This window comes from Carassius gibelio, chromosome B5 (assembly GCF_023724105.1).
Source record: "Carassius gibelio isolate Cgi1373 ecotype wild population from Czech Republic chromosome B5, carGib1.2-hapl.c, whole genome shotgun sequence".
NCBI lineage: Eukaryota > Metazoa > Chordata > Actinopteri > Cypriniformes > Cyprinidae > Carassius > Carassius gibelio.
Window position 1 is genome coordinate 17253408 of NC_068400.1, and position 17271 is coordinate 17270678.

General features: G+C 39.4%; 1 protein-coding gene across 2 annotated transcripts in view; it reads right to left on the reverse strand.

Moving 5' to 3' along the window:
* The window catches only part of rgs3a (regulator of G protein signaling 3a), a 181509-nt gene that overhangs the window by 150233 nt on the left and 14005 nt on the right, over positions 1-17271 (reverse strand). For both annotated transcript variants that reach the window (XM_052556605.1, XM_052556606.1), the window contains exons 3-8: positions 12466-12547; positions 12033-12138; positions 9615-9990; positions 8774-8813; positions 5989-6254; positions 5342-5425 (exon numbers count right to left, since the gene is read on the reverse strand). In XM_052556605.1, the coding sequence (XP_052412565.1) occupies positions 5342-5425; positions 5989-6254; positions 8774-8813; positions 9615-9990; positions 12033-12138; positions 12466-12547 (954 nt within the window). The remainder of the gene's footprint in view (positions 1-5341; positions 5426-5988; positions 6255-8773; positions 8814-9614; positions 9991-12032; positions 12139-12465; positions 12548-17271) is intronic.

Genomic DNA, 17271 nt, shown 5'->3' on the forward strand with positions numbered 1-17271 from the left:
TACATCCTCGGATGCTCGGTCTGCGCCGTTACCACCACACCTCGTCAACTTCCCGTGGGTAAATTACAACCACTGCCCATTCCTCGCCGACCCTGGACCCATCTAGGGGTGGATTTCGCCTCTGACCTTCCCCCCTCAAGGGGGTACACTACCATTCTAGTTGTTGTTGATCGTTTTTCTAAATTCTGCAAACTAATCCCATTAAAGGGTCTTCCCACAGCGTTCGAGACCGCCGAAGCCCTCTTCACCAACGTGTTCCGGAATTATGGCACTCCAGAGGACATTGTCTCGGACAGAGGACCTCAGTTTATCTCCAGGGTCTGGCGAGCGTTCTTCCAACTCCTCGGAACATCCGTCAGTTTATCTTCTGGATATCATCCTCAGACCAACGGCCAGACCGAGCGGAAGATTCAAGAGATCTCACGGTACCTCCGTACTTACTGCTCCCAACATCAGGATACCTGGAGCCAGTATCTGCCGTGGGCTGAGTATGCCCAAAACTCCCTTCGCCAAACCACTACAGGCTTAACCCCTTTTCAATGTGTTTTAGGCTATCAACCACCGCTGTTTCCCTGGTCAGGAGAAGTCTCTGAAGTGCCCGCGGTAGATCACTGGTTCCAGGAGAGCGAGAGGGTGTGGGACTCGGCTCACATCCATCTCCAACGGGCAGTTCGGAGGCATACAGAGACCGCTAACCGACGCAGATCGCCTAATCCCGTCTATCTACCTGGAGACAAGGTTTGGCTCTCCACTCGGGATATCCGCCTCCGACTGCCCTGCAAAAAGCTGAGTCCCCGCTACATAGGGCCGTTCACCATCCATTCTCAGATAAATCCCGTCACCTACCGCCTGGACCTACCACCACGCTACCGGATCTCACCCACGTTTCACGTCTCACTGCTAAAACGTCACACTGATCCAGTTTCTCCTTCCTCCACAGAACCAGAACCGCCTCCCCCTCCAGACCAACCCGAGATCCTCGGAGACAACATCTACCAGGTCCAAGAGATCCTCGACTCCCGGCGGCGGGACGGCCACCTGGAATACCTCATAGATTGGGAGGGGTTCGGTCCCGAAGAGAGGTCGTGGGTACCACACAATGACATCCTGGATCCGGCTCTCCTCGAAGATTTCCACCGACAACACCCAGACCGCCCGGCTCCCAGAGGTCGTGGTCGTCCCCGTCGCCGCTCTAGGATGCCTGGAGTCACCCGTGGGGGGGGGGGGGTAGTGTCACACCCTCAGCTCGTTCCCTCAGCCCCAGTCACCATTGCCAGTCACCATCCACTCAATCTCCCATGCACCGCTCACGTGAACCGTCACCTGAATACTGATTACCTGCACCTGCACCAGCAATTACCACACCTTTAAATACTCACCTCACTCATTCACTCACCGGCTGGAATCAAGATTGCATGGACACTCTTTGTGGATCTTCTGCCTGCTCCTTGTGGACCGTATTGTGACTCTGTGGAGATTCAGACACAGCGATTAAGGGAAGTGACTCTTTGTTGTCTGGCCTAGCTTAGTGCTTGAACTCACCTATTGATCAGTGCTTGAAGATTCACCGTCTGTGACCACACTTACCAGCTCTGTTGAAGTCCTATGTTAATAAAGCTTCACGAAAATACTTACCCGTCTTCTCCTCTCCTTGTGTGGATGTGACATAACTGGCTGAAATCAGAGAAACTGTCAAGTGGGACATCTTTATGATAAAGTTGTTAGTCAGGAGGAGAGGGGCCAAGAGAGAGTGAGAATTTGGAGGCAACAGAGACGAAAAGAATAGAGAAAGAAAATGAGCAAATAAAAAATCTTGAGGAAATCTCTCTCTCGCTGCAGTCTGAGTGACTTTTGCGCTGCACTTGAAAAGTTCCAGATATCCTCTTTCATTTTATTTTATGTTTGAGCCTATGCTCTTTGCAAATTAATTATGTTGTGGATCGTGTGTAGGCTAATTTTATTGTTGCACTTGAAAAGTTTCAGATTGATCCTCATTTTTATTAATTTCATATATTTCGGAGCTTATTATCTTTAATGATGTGGATCGTTTGTAACTTCATTGTAATTTAATTCAATGTACTGTCATTCTAATTTCCATAACCGTTATGTTATAGTGGTTCTCAACCTTTTTTTCCACTGGGCCGCAACTATGGTCCAAGTCCAAGTGCAAGCGGATTGCACAGGTTCGAGTAGCAATGGGCTTCTTCACACTGCCTCCACATGTGCAATTGTGCTTTTGAAGCCTACTGACCACGCGCAGCTGTCCGCGCGGTCATAAAAAATGGGAGGTACGCGTTTGTCCTCTCAGAGCCTCCGCACACACTCTCCCATGATGATGATATTTCTTAAGTAAATGTTTAAATTAATGTAAAAATAATAATAATTGTAAAACTGAAAAAAATAATAATAATTGTGTTCAGGATGGTGGGACGCATTTGAATTGGTGACGGGCCGCGGGTTGTGCCCGTGTCTGTCACTCATCCTCTTAAAAGTGGAAGCTTGTGCGTAGCTTTGTTGCATTATACAGTATTGAAACTTTGTTGATGTTCTTTGTTCTTTGTGACTCTTTATATGGCGATAAAAGACAGCTTTGTTGCGTTTTTTTAAAGTGGGGATTGGGGGTGCGCCAACTCGGTTGGGACATAGAAGGGGGTGCGCAGGAAAAAAAGTTTGGGAACCGCTGGTTTAGAAAGTAACAGCTGCTTTATTTACTGTGTTTACAGGGTAAGGGCTGCATTTTAGCACCATCTGGCATCTCCATTAATTCGTATCACATCGTAGCCAAAGGTTTAAATCATTGCCTTTTAAATATATACAAATAATGTTACATGTGTGACATACTATTATAGATTATATTAATTTTGCCAAGCTCTGATTTCTGAGAGATGCACGGAGAGACAACAGCAATTTGATTTGTGCTCTTTTCATTCATAAAGTTTACATTCATTCACTTCACACTCGTGACTTTAGAGGTCTGTGCATAATATTGCGCTTATGCCCCCTGACTCAGCTGTTATCTGGCAAACACCGGACTGTGCAAGCCTCATCCGAATATTCAGGCAGAATTATTCTTTGTCCGTTATTTGTTTTTGAATCCATTATCTGTGCCATTTTGAATAAAGTAAGCTATTCTGCATCGAGCACACCCCTAATTATTACATTACATATTTAAATTTTACATGCAACATAGAAGTCATAGAAATTACATTCAGTGCATGCATTATGCTTAATGCATGCTCAACTAGTCGATTGTTTCCGACAGCGTCGACTAGTGGTTGAAGTAATCGATCACCCGACTACTCGACTAGTTTATGCAAGCCCTAGTTACAGGCTTCTTCAAATTGTCAGAAGAATACAAAACAATCAATATAAGCATGTTTTACAAACAATGTTCATGCACGGCAGCTGTGTCTACCAGACATGGAGGGTCTGCCCACACAGTCTCAGGGGAACCATTCTCTACAGCCTGTTAGTTAATAGCATGTTTCACGAGAACAATTACTCCTACTAGTGTATGATTTGCCCACCCACCTATACACCCATTGATCAGTTGTGTATGTTGCTCCTCACAAGTATGGCAGAGCTCTGAAAGGTCATCTTTTGAAAATATGTAGATAATCATGGGCTTATGACACTGTCATACAAAGAACACTTACAAAATAAAGTCCAGCATATGCAGGTTAGGTATGTTTTGAAGCATGGGTGCTGGCTTAAGCTGGTCATGTGCTGGTCTTAAGTTGGTCCTAAGCAACCAGCTCCTGCATGTATATAGGTATATAGTGTATATAGGACTCCTAGATTTGGGATATATTTCATATGACTTATCGAAATCCTGATGTGATTATTCACTCCACAATGTCCACAAAGGGCATGAAACAAAAATACTGTGTGCCTCATCAGGTGACAGAACCACTCTGGCCAGATGCTGACTCTGGTCTTTCTCTCTTCAGCACTTGTAATATAGCCTGCCAGCTGTATAAGTAAATGAAGGTCAGAGTTTGTGAAATTTTCAGATCTTTGCTTTATGTAATACCATTCTTAACTTGAGAAGCCTTCTGGGTAAAGGTTATATAACATTTCTTTATTCCATCACATTAATCCATTTGCCTTCCCATGTATCTTTTCTGTTCTGGCTTGTAATCTTACAAAGTCATGCATTCCAATTAGGGGGTTAAATTAGTCTACAGATTAAACAACAAAGAGTATGATAGATTAGAGAGTTTATAAATGAGGTTGACGGCCTTGATGAAAGGTCTTTGCCTCATTAATTGAATTTTTCACACGCATTTTGTAATTCCTGAGGTCATGGTTTTAGTCATACAAAATATATATGCTGATGGATATATTTTTGTTGTTGTTTTGTTGTACTTTGGGTAGTTGACTTTAAATAATTTAAGGACGTGATGTTGAATAACAATTTGAATAAAGTTTTTTTTTGTTTTTTTTCGCGTACAAAAAGTATTCTTGATGTTCCATAATGTTACGGGTGAACCACTGATGGCAGAAGGTCTATTCTGACAATGCTTTTCATACTTTTCTGGACCTTGACCGTGTAATTTACTTGGCAGTCACAAGCCTCCTGGTTTTCATCCAAAATATCTTAAATTGTCAATTTTAACTGTTACTCACATTTTTGAACATAGACTTTATAGTCACGATTCAAACTTAAATTTTTATAATTCATGAATGAAAACATTTTGTAACATGATATTAATGTACCATTTACATGGTAATGCAATGTCTGATTTTAAAATGGGTTTTAAAGGATGAATTTTGAGATTTTAAGTTTTCAGGTGATATATAATGTCTCAAGATTTCTAAAATGTGATAGAGAAAAGGGCTTTTTTTAAACAAAACTCCTGTTATGATTTAGATTTTTGAAGGTGCACTCTTGTCATAAATTAATCTATTACTTTTCCTACATAGTATTTTAAGAAAAAACATTGGTAAAATATATAATTGGGAGTCTTAAACCTTTCCAACGATATATAGTTTGTCAAGATTAGATTAGATTTAATTGTAATATAGTGAAGTAAATGTAGGCGTCCCGTATACGGGACGGGGGTGACAGTTAAATTAGGGCAAACAAAGCTTTTATGGTGATTAATGACAAAAAAATGACAAAAAAGAGTTTCCCTTTAAAGGACCCACCCCTTAAAACAGGTCATTTTAAGAGAGAGGGCCAGAATGAGGGCTGAAAATTTATAGTTTTTCCACATATTTATTTATTTAGTTTTTTATAAATTTATAAAATTGCACTACATTTAGAATGGTCATTGATAAAGATTTCAAGCGTAAAATGCCCTCAATGCACATTCACAATATGCAGAGTGTCTCTTACCTTGATAGAAAAATGCTTGCTCTCATATAAAATCATTTCTTCAGAGATCATCAGTGTTCTGTTTGGGCTACACAGATCTATAGGCTTCAGAAGAGAAAGAAACAGACTTATAATCAGATTACAAGGTAAACCACTTTTAACTCATAACATTTACAGTATAATATTGGCTCCATGTTTGAAGAAGGTTATAAATGAAACACAATCACTACTAACATATGCAAATTGCTGAATCTTGCAATAAAGTCTCTTTACAGAGTACTTCACCCACACACATACCATCTCTTACCACATTATTTTCTAAAACAGTACACTGTAACTTACAATTTCTGAAATTGTTTTTGTAGGTACACAGGCTACATCAGACTGGTTGCGTGACATGCTATCTGCCTACAAAAATATGCAGCTCATGGTAATATTAAAGAATTTTAGGTTTACGAATGACTTTTTAAAACGCTACAAACAAGTTAAGTACTGTGTTGGGCTGCCATTTAATGTTCAATGTAAAATCTGGGTCATGCAGCAAAACAAACAAACCATTTTGTGGTTACAAGAATCTCAGAATAGATCACTACTAGATCTGGACAATTCATTTTATTTAATGCTTGGAATTTATTTTTTTATTTTTTTTTAATATATGGGAGATTTACCTGCACAAAGATGGGGAAGATAAGGATTTTGGGTGTAACTTTAACGTAGGTACCATAGTTGGCATGAGGCACGTGTGACCTCACAATGGTGCAGTTCTGGTAGTTGGCAAAGTTCTGTTGGTAGTTTCCGCTGTGCTGTGTATTGGATTTGCTGTTGGCAGAGCGACGCAGAAAACAGGTTCTGCTTGCCAGTCCAGGGGCTGACTGGGCATTAGCAGTTGGAGGGGGTGGAACAGATGCCTGAGGTGTGGGGAACATCTGGCCACCTGGTAGAAAGAAAGGTGAAATTTAAGTCAGATAACAGATAAATGAAAAGCCCTTTCTTTCCTTTGTATAAAAGAGACAATATGACAACACTTGATTCTGCAAACAGGTAGCTGGTGAAAACTTTACCACTGTTCTCTGCGAACAATGGAAGATGAAAGGAATATGAAACGTATTTGTTTTTGCAACACTTGCAAATAAGGTGTCATCAGCCCCTATTTTACTGGGGTATGCGCCCCGGTGAAATACCACTGTGCCCTAGTATAATACTACGTTTAAATCCTCGTCTGTCGATTGAGATTACCTAACAACCTGAGAAGCAACATTCTGATGGCATTTTAGCAGTCATGTTGTGTGTTTTCTATCAGCTGTTAATAATCAATTGATTCCAGATTCCCTAATTAATCACTCTCATGATCTAATCAGTCAAATGTCTTTGCAAATGCATCTAGTATTGTATGTGATTCAATTCACACTCTTAAATCATTTTCTGTGGTTTCTCACATCGGAATAGTAATGGGATAATTTGTAAAACAGAACCCAAAAAGGGCACTGGATAGGGTGAATTTACCTAAGTGCATTTTAGGAAACTAGGAAAGTCTTCTATTGTTTCATCAGTAATACAGCAGATCTTTATTGTGCATGCAGCCTGGGATCAAATTTACAATAAAGAGATTGCATATCCATATATGCATGTCAGTATAAAGTAAAAAAAAAAAAAAAAGAGTATCAAAATACGGGGAAACTTTTGTAAAAGGTGCCAGTGCCCCAGTAATGATTAAAGCCAAGAAACTCTCCAGAATACATTACACTAATGGCACAAAAATAGTTTACAGCAGCTTTCAAAGTACTCTCGGTAAGTTCTATTTTCAGTTTTTTCACTTTTATGGAATGTCAGAAGGATAAATTTTTTAACCCTGTATACAACCCTACACCAGCTCCACCCAATACTGAAGCTTTATCTGTTTTCATCTGTAATTGCAGAAGTGAGTACCACACTCATTTTAGTGGCAGCACCCATCAAAGCTCAGAATATTCAGGGTAATTTTTTTTTTTAAAGTGGAAGCAGAACCCAATCCATTCCCCTTATAAATATTCAACCTCTATGGCACCCCAGGAACAGCACAGGCAAGAAAGGGAAAATGAGCACGAGGATTATGGGGATGAATTGACATGACCATCTCTATCTAAAGTGGCCTTATCTGTTAAGTTTGTCTGCTATAAGAGCTCCACCCCACTTCGGGCTCCAAGTATCTATGGATGTTCACAATCAGATGAAATACTTTTTGAAAGTTCTCCCTGAAGGAGCAGGGAAGCTAGATAAAGTACAAGTGCAAAGTCTTTACACCAGTCGCATCAAGCTCAGGCTGGGGAGCCCTGTGCAGTATTTGGCACCTGGACACCTCACCACCTCACCTCAGTGATACAATTGCCTAGAGCTGTTAGCAGTCCTCCTGGTTCTCAAGAGTTATTATGCAGACATACAGGACTTTCATGTTTTGATCTGAATGTATTGCACGGCAATGGTGGCATACATAAATTTCCATGGGGGAAGCTGTTTGCACCAGATTCTGATTCGCTGCTTTGTTGTCTGTTCAGATCGTGTTCTATTCTAGAGCATGTTCTCTTTCTTTAGGGGATGAAGGATTCATATTTCGAAGGTTCTGAGGATTTGGGATGTATTTAGAAAGCAGAGTTGACCCTGTTTACCTCCATAGAAACAATACACTTTCTCTGCTACTCTCTAACTGTGGCTCTTTTCGAAGTGGATGTTCTTGTCCACAAATAGTCATTGAGATGCTAACATGTGTTCATTAATATTCACAAATGGACTGCTATCCACAGCCAGAGAGGTGGAAGCTCCATGTAAGACCCTTGAGCAGGACTTCCTAGATTTTCAGGGGCTGTCCCAAGCACTCTTGGATATTATTTGGACAGCATCCCAGCCTTCTCAATGGTTGAACAATTATGTGCGCTGAAAAGTTTTTTGTTTTTTTTTTGTATTCTTCCTCAGAGGAGAAATTGGTGTGCTGTATTTTGCAAATGTTTTTGCTGGGCCATTTCCCTCTGTGCTCAAGGACTCAAAAGGGTCAGCCATATCCAAGTATCGGCTCTCACTGGGTGGTAAAGATCATCTGTGAGTCAAGTATAAGGCAATGACAAGTGAATGTGAAAGGTCATTCAACCAAGGTCATGTCTTCCTCCTGTGTTTGAGAGAAAGGAGTGTTTCTGCAAGGCATTGATTTCTCAATGGGCATGGTCTACAGCATGGATCTGTTCTCCCACTCTTCCCAAGTTTTCCTTTTAGTAAAGTTGGTCATTGTTATTGCACGTGCAAAAATGTGACTGTCAGTTTCATGTCTTTTAATTAAATGATACTGTATATACAGTACTGTATGCATACATTAAAGTATCAATTATAGTGTTATAATTTTTTCTGGCATATGGACAGTTCTAATTAAAGTGCTCCTTGTAGTGATGTAGATCAGTCTAGGCACTGGGAAGCCATTAGGGGACTTACCTAATGTCCTGTGCTTGTCTCCATAGATAGAGCCCAATGCCTGAAAATTTAGAAGAGTTAATAAGTGAAAACATTGAGACAAATTACACTTTAAGATATACTGATGCATTTTCTCAATACTTTAATGATTCATGATCATTAAGCTTTGCCTTTTTCACACCATACCCATAAAAAGCATGTAAAGTAAACTGCTTTGTGCTTTTACACTGGCAGCTTTTTAATTTGTACAGAAAATATAGTTACAAATTATAAAATGGTTTCCGGGTGTTTGTAAATGAGAATTATTATAACCTAAATATTTAACAAAAAGGCTCATTGCTGAAACATTCTTGCATCCTGGTTTTTGCTACTGTACATATCAGGACTGGTTGAGCAGACAATATGAAAGGTGTAAACTGTTAATGTGTAAACTCAAATGATTTTGGAACTAATTGTGAGATGAGTTTTCCATGCACTCTTTGTGTGGCACAATAAAAGTTGCTGCCTTTGTAAACAAATGTTACAAATATGGTGAGGTCTTATGTATAATTTTTGCCTTAAAACACACTATTCTGCAGAGTTTAGCTCTATCCTTAATCAAAAACATTTGCCTGTAATTGTCAAGTAATCCTGAGGACTTTGGTTAGATTTTTTACCATTGGCAATGGAACTAAACTTTGCAGGACAGAGGCACTCCAGGACCAGAATAGCAAACAACTGTCTGTAGCCTACTTGGTAATGAAAAAATGTTTAAAAAGACATTTACACATAACACATGGAAATCTCTGATCACAATTTGACACCATATTGACACATTAGTTAGCCATGAGATCCCATACTGAAGATCAATGCTTTCGTCTACCTGGCTTCCAGGGTTAACAGGTGACAGGATGATATAATTGTCCCCGTTTGATGCTTTCACACGCGTCCCTCTAAGCGTCTGAGTGCTTGTCTTGCCATCTACTGCAGTCCTCCGTTCTCCCCACAGGATTCCCGCTCCACTCCCTCCACCTCCCACTCCCTCTGAGCCGTTGACTACAGTCCTATGGCTGGTGTGGTGATGTATGGGCAGAGGCGGAAGCGGTACTGTTCTGTCCCCCCTCTTGGCTTTAGGCGGGGAAACTGGAGTGTCATAGTTAGAAGACTTGTAAGAAGGATGATGGATCAACCCCTCGAATTTGGTCTTCACAGAAGGTCCCGTACGCCAGACTACCAGTGTGATCTCACTGAGACTATTTCTGAAGAAAACGAAAGAGCAAACATAAAGAGTAGGTGATTCACAATTATGGAGCATTAGCTTGGAAGATTTCATTGTCAAAAAAATGAGTAATTCTAAATTAAAGCAATACTTACAAAGCTGTTATACTGTAAAGTAATCTATTGGACAAAGTGCTATATAAATATATGTGACATGACTGGAATGCTGAATTGCAGAGCAGACAAAGACATCCACATAACTATAATCAGATTTTCTTTACTGCTGTTTTCGCACAATTTTTTTTTGTGTGTGATTATTTTATAATTTAAAGGAAAGCATGCAGCACATATTAAAGGGGTCACATGATGCTGCTAAAAAGAACATCATTTTGTGGATTTGGTGTAATTAAATGTGTTTATGTGGTTTAAGGTTAAAAAACACAATATTTTCCACATACTGTACATTATTGTTATTATTATTGCCCCACCTTCTGAAACACACAGATTTTTACAAGGCTCATCAGTCTGAAAAGTGAGGTGTGCTCTAATTGGCCAGCTATCCAGTGCATTGTGATTGGCCGAATACCTCAAGTGTTTGACAGAAATGTTACGCCCCTTAACATATTGTGCTGCCCTGTCCGGCTGGAGTGACGAGACACAAATATGAAACCTTTTATAAACGTTATATAAACATGATTTTTAGCTGTGTCCTCTTTTATAAGACCAAACAAAGTAGTTTTGCTTTCTCAACACAACAGCTACACACACCGCGGCCTGGAGTGAGCGGAGGCTGGAGGCTGGAGGCCTAGAGTGAGCGGAGAGTGGCTTGAGTGAGCAGAGGTGGGCCGGCTTGAGAACAGCGCGGCCGGCTGATTCTACGAAAGAGCGTCCATTGTGATTGAGGCAACCACATGTGACAACCCCGGGCTGGACTCTGCTTCGGACGGAGTCTTTGGATTAGAGACTTTAGCCTTTGCAACTTTACAGATCATTTTTATTCCCCATGAGCTTGTAACACTCCAAAGAGAAAGGAACAATTTAAATCGTATCATATGACCCCTTTAATATATTCATCTCATCAGTGCTTTCATCAGTGTGGATCATATCAGGACGTTCGTTAACAGTACACCGCTGCAAAGGCATTTCAAAACTTCTTTTTACCCCTAAGCAAATGATAAAAAAGTACTTCATGGCCTGAAGTGAACTCCAATGAACTTCAATTAAATTTTGTTCAAAATGACACATATTTGTTCTCTGATTTCACTATAAAGTCCACGTGAACTGGAAAATAATGCTAACTTTACTTCAGAATTGTAATGTACTTCCAACTGAAATGGAATAATGAATAGATTTTATTTATTTTCTCTCTCGCTCACAGCAAACTAACTGTTAAAGATATTCTGCCCAAGCCGCCAACTAACGTCATCAAAGAAGGGAAGCCATTCCAGACCAGAAGCAAATGTCCAGATTTTAATTAAAGGTTTGTTTGTTTGTTTGTTTGTTTGTTTTTTTGTTTCATTAATTTGTAGAGATTGATTGTTCACCTTTGGTCTAGCAATGTTCGCTAACAAAATAAATAGTGCACATTTTTATTTTAATGCCGTTTTAAAGGGCACGTATCATCAAAATTCACTTTTACATGTTGTTTGAACATAAATGTACTGTATGTTGGCAAGTGTGTATACTTTAATACTCATCCATTCATTGTTACCCCTTTAGAAAGTACAATGCATAACAGAAACATGACAAACAAAATATTATAATGGATTTTAATTTTGATACATTTGTATTTGTTTTTTGTTGTTCGTTTTTATCAAACGATATAATGCATTACAACGTACATTATGAAAATCTTTATATTGCATTATACTTAAAGGGTTTAAATAAATTGTTACCATTAATACTTTTAAGGCATTTAATAATCATAGTTAATGTTAACTAAGAAAACATTAGTAGGTGTTAACTAATGGGACATAACTGTAAAGTTATGAGATAAAGAGATGAAATAAGTGAAAAGAAATACCAGAGTAAACACTAAATACTCTGTGGTCTATGCTCTGAATATAAAGAGCATTATTTGTACCTAATAGCTTGTGCAAGCTCTACACACTTCCAGTGTTTGACGGGTTGACCATTTAACTGCAACACAGTGTCGGACTGTTGCAAACCGGCCTGATCCGCTGGACCACCTGAGAGAAGAAACACACACACACAATATAGTGATATTACAGTAATGTGTTAATAAACTGTCTCATGTGGCCTGACTCAAACTCACTCATACACAACCAATGTGACTGCATCCATTACACAGGTGACATTCTGACAATTTACAGTAGTGGCATAACAGTGAGTGTGAATCAGGTGTAAGTCATGTGGCCTAACACACACGAACAGAGACCCCTTTTTGGCCATAACGATTGATGATCCATGATCCAGAAATACCACACATGCCGAGCCTTCAGTCGGAAACCTCTGGCAAAAATGCAAGCACACACCAGACACAAAGCAGTTCTTGCCTGGATCAACTGCTTGAATACGAACAGGCGAGTCAGAGCAGATCGTGAAGCCAAAGCCGTCCTTTCCTCGTAGAATGGTCACCTAAAACACACACACACACAAACACCCATGAGTACAAAATACTGCCACCTGCTGGAAAATATGATACTGCAGTTGTCGACTGTTCAAACTAGATGGACATTTAAAGGGGGGGTGAAATGCTCGTTTTCACTCAATATCCTGTTAATCTTGAGTACCTATAGAGTAGTACTGCATCCTTCATAACTCCAAAAAGTCTTTAGTTTTATTATATTCATAAGCGAAAGATAGTCTGTACCGATTTTTCCCGGAAAAACACGACCAACTGGAGGCGTGACGTGTGGGCGGAGCTAAAGAATCATGAGCGTGAGTAGGCTTTTGCGTTGAGAGCGTTTGGAAGCTGTGACATTACCTTTAGGAAAAAACCATCATCCAAAACAAACCATGGCTAACAGTCAGATTCAGCCGTTTATTTATGATCCAGAATCATATCCCGAGGCTGAAACTGAACGAGAGCAGCAGCAGCAACGACTCGCTCCGAGCGGGGCTCGAACCCGGGTCTCCGGCATGGGAGGCAGACGCACTAACAAGGAGGCAGAGATATTTTAAGCAGTTTTACTCACCGCCTGCGGTTCCAACACACGATCGTGACCCTTTTTCGTTGGGATTGCACACTTCTTTTGTGACATTTCGTGATGCTCTCGCTCTGATCAGTGAATGTCTGTGCTCTCAGTGCTCTGCTATACGGGAGCGCGCGCTCTTCCGGGAGACGTGCCCTTAGCACCCATATAAGGAAATTCCGCTCCATCTAACGTCACACAGAGCCATACTCGAAAAAAACTTTCCCGAAACTTGTGACAAACCGGAAGGAGTATTTTTGGAACAGAAATACTCCTTCAAACGTACAACTTAATTTTTGAAACTTTGTCCATGTTTAGCATGGGAATCCAACTCTTTAACAGTGTAAAAAACTCAGTATGCATGAAATAGCATTTCACCCCCCCTTTAAGGGAAACGGTTCAGTCACTTACTACACAACATTTTATAATTAATAACAACATAAATAATTAATGCAATAAAATATTTAAAAGCAATAAAATATTTAAAAAAAAAAAATCTTACCAGTTAGTTATCTTATAATCGATAACAGCGTACAAAATAATTGTAGCAAAATGCCAGCAGCTGCGGAGCGAGGCCACGATACCAGGATGACATAATTATTTTGAGTTTCGAGTTTTAATATTTTTATTAGTTAAACAAACGCAAAGCTTCCACCAAAAAACACTGTTCCTATCAAGAGTACAGCGCCAACTTCAGTTACCCGGATCAGCCTGTGTTATTAGCTTTTAACAGTTGTTATCGAGGGATAACATACCTCGGAATGTCAAGACTGACCAATCAGAATCAAGTTTTCCACAGAGCCGTCTTATAATAAATAATAAGAAGAAAGCAATATCCAAATGTAGGATTTATTAAATAATAACAAACATAAGGAAACTAGAAAAACCAACAGAGGAACAGAAATAAGTTATTTTAGACTGTGTAGCCTCAGCCAATAGGGCAAGGCATTAAAAACTGATGCAACGGTGTGACACTGTCACACAGGACGCACGTTTTAATCCACTTCAAATATTATATAATTTAAGTATATTTGAGTTTTAATAGGTTTTCAAGTTGTCTTAGCCATTTTATTCCTCTTAACCGTTTTAATGTGTGTATGTCTTTATGGCTCTGGGTCTGGACAGGAAAGAGGAAATGAACAGAATAAAGGAGGCAGCATGGCAAGCAAATCCTTATTTACAAACTTGCTGGTGATCACCCTTTCTGGACTGTGGTGTATTCTGACTTACCTTTCCAGATACAAGCACTTGAAACATCACTTGGATTGTATGTAAACTGTAGGACACTTTTGGGACATTGGCTTTGGGACTAGCAACATGCTGGATTGTTTATGAACTGTTTTATGTAATTATTGCAAATGGACTGCAAATGTTTTTAACAGCTTAATTATTCTAGTTTTATTAAGTTGTTTTAAGTTCCCTGTGAATATTGTAAATACACTTAATTTATATATTCTATATCTGTTGTTCGTCTCATCTTTTAAAACACTTCTTGCTCATGTAGTGGGATTGCCCACTAATATTCTGCATGCATGATTAACGTGTTTTTTATTGATGTTGAGCTTTAATTAAGTGAGAAATAAAATTCTAGCTTGTGGTTTGGTCTCTGCTTGTCCTTTTCATTTAGTTGAAAGCCTGTAATCGGGGAGGCTTCAAAATTGGGGTCTTGAGTACGGAACTTAGTGTAAGTTGATCGAGTCATACGGTCACACTCACACAGCATAATTTGACCCCATTTTAACAAATGTAACATCTTCCGATAAAGCAGAATGTTACGGCATCCAATAGAGGACAAACTCAACAAGAAACACAAGGGCTACGTATAGGGTAACAGATTAACAAGAAATTTAAGTAGAAACTTGAGTCTACAAATCAAGATAAACTCTCTCAATGCATTCACAAATATGAGAAGAATATATATATTTTTTTAAAATTACAATTTATCAAAGTAAAATAATATGAGTCAGACAAAGCAGATGTGTATGCCAGAAACTGTCCTGTCAGAGAGACCTGTAATGGGTGTGTTTGAAAGATAGCAGTATGTTGAACGGTTTCTCATTTGTGAAAGGAGATTCTTAGCTGTGTTGGCCAATCAGCGTCTGTGCATTGAGAAACTATATTAGTGTTTCTGATCATCATTTAAGTGATGTGTGTGGTATTAAAGGGTTAGTTCACCCAAAATGAAAATTCTATCATTAATTACTCACCCTCACACTGTTCCAAACCCTTAATACCTTCGTTCATCTTTGGAACACAAATTAAGATATTTTTGATCAAATCCGAGAGCTCTTTTTCCCTCCGTAGACAGCAATGCAACTGCAATGTTCCCAGGTCCAGAAACGTAGCAAGGACATTAAAATTCATGCTGGGATAATCTCCTTCTGGTTCAGAATGTCAATCTTATTTTGACCCTCACCAAAAAACTACCTCTTTCTGTTCTTGGGTCCTCTCTCTATATACAGAACCTGACACAACCCAGTTACACAAACCTAGTTAATAAATGACTCAGATGTCTGCAACCACATCTTTCATTTAACAAGCAGTTCTATAAACAAAACAGGGTAACACTTTAGTATAGGGTCCAATTCACACCAATAACTAGTTGCTTATTAGCATGTCTATTATTAACAAATTGGCTGTTTATTAGTGCTTATAAAGTACATATAATGCATGACATCTCTAATCCTACCCAATACCCTAAACGTAACAACTACCTTATAAACTATTAATAAGCAGCAAATAAGGAGTTAATTGAGGCAAAAGTCATAGTTAATGGTTAGTAAATAGTGAGAATTGGACCCTAAAATAAAGTGTGACCCAAAACGGTTTTATTTTAGAACCAAGAAGGTCTGTGAGGTGATTCTAGGACAATGCATAGGCAAGCCAGCAAAGCAAAATAAGCAACTCCAAGTGCTTTCCCCAGTCAAGGTCAGAGGGTTTTGCTTGAATAAAACAGTTCAATGGACAAGTATGGTAGGAATAAGAACTTGGGAGTATCCCAAAAAAGTGGCGTTTACCAGCAGCATTTTATTTTCTGCTTTGGTGACCACAAGAAAGGGTTGCTGCAACAAAACTACTGGCTTGTGGATGCAATTTAATGTGTGTTTGTGAAGTTCATGCTTTTCTTTGGCTATAAGTATCAGGGCCCATTCTACAAGGAATGAGGCCTCATCTTGGGCCTTGGCCAGAGGTGTTTTTTGGTAGAGATTTGTATGGTGATAGGCAGAACCTCTCAAAATCATCAGATTTTAGAATTTGAATCACAAACTTGCCTGCTTCTAAGCCTTTGCTATGCATATGCTAATAGGAGAATTAGCTTTAGAGAATGATAAAGAGTACAATTTGTGACCATACAGGAATCCTTCAGGAAGCTGTGGTGTGATAATTTTATAGTGAGGAGATGCACCACGTCTGCAGAGGGTGTTTAAGCCTCTGTGTGCAATGGCTGATCTTTACATGAAATGAAGGGATTACATCAGAAATCTGGATTAAACAGAAAGACACTACAACTGAGAGAGAAAAGAGACAGAGGGAAGGGGGATAGAAGGGTGAAGAGGATAAAAAGAGAATGAGAGTAAAAAGGGGAAATGACAGGGTGTGAGATAATAAAAAAATATGCCATCAACATGCTTCAGTAGTTGATAAAAAACTTGTTCCTTGTGCTTTTTCATTTAGGTTACTTCTCTTCAGCATATGATACATGTTCTCTATGTTATTATGCTCCGTTAACATCTGAAAAGAAAACATGTATTTTTTCTTTTATCTGCTGTCATCTAGAGCAGTGCTTCCTGTTGGCCCCCACCACTGGACATTTAGCACTGCAGAAACTGACACACCCAATTTAGGTCTTGCAGTCTCTACCAATGAGTTAAGTTGAAGGTGTGTTGGTTTACACTAAAATCAGAAACCTTTTAATGCGTCTAGTCATTTATTTACACAACAACTGTGTTTTGGGAGCCTGAAAATGCAAACTTTTGGAAATGTGCAAGTTTCTGAAAACAGTACCATTAGTGTGTCCATGTAATTTACAAAATGTAAACGGTAACATCATACGCATGCATATTACATGCTTAGTCTAATATGAATGCATATGTGCACAGGCATGTAGTGTTTCTTTACAAACTGTACACTGCTTTACACTGGAGACATTTGAAATGCATGAACCTG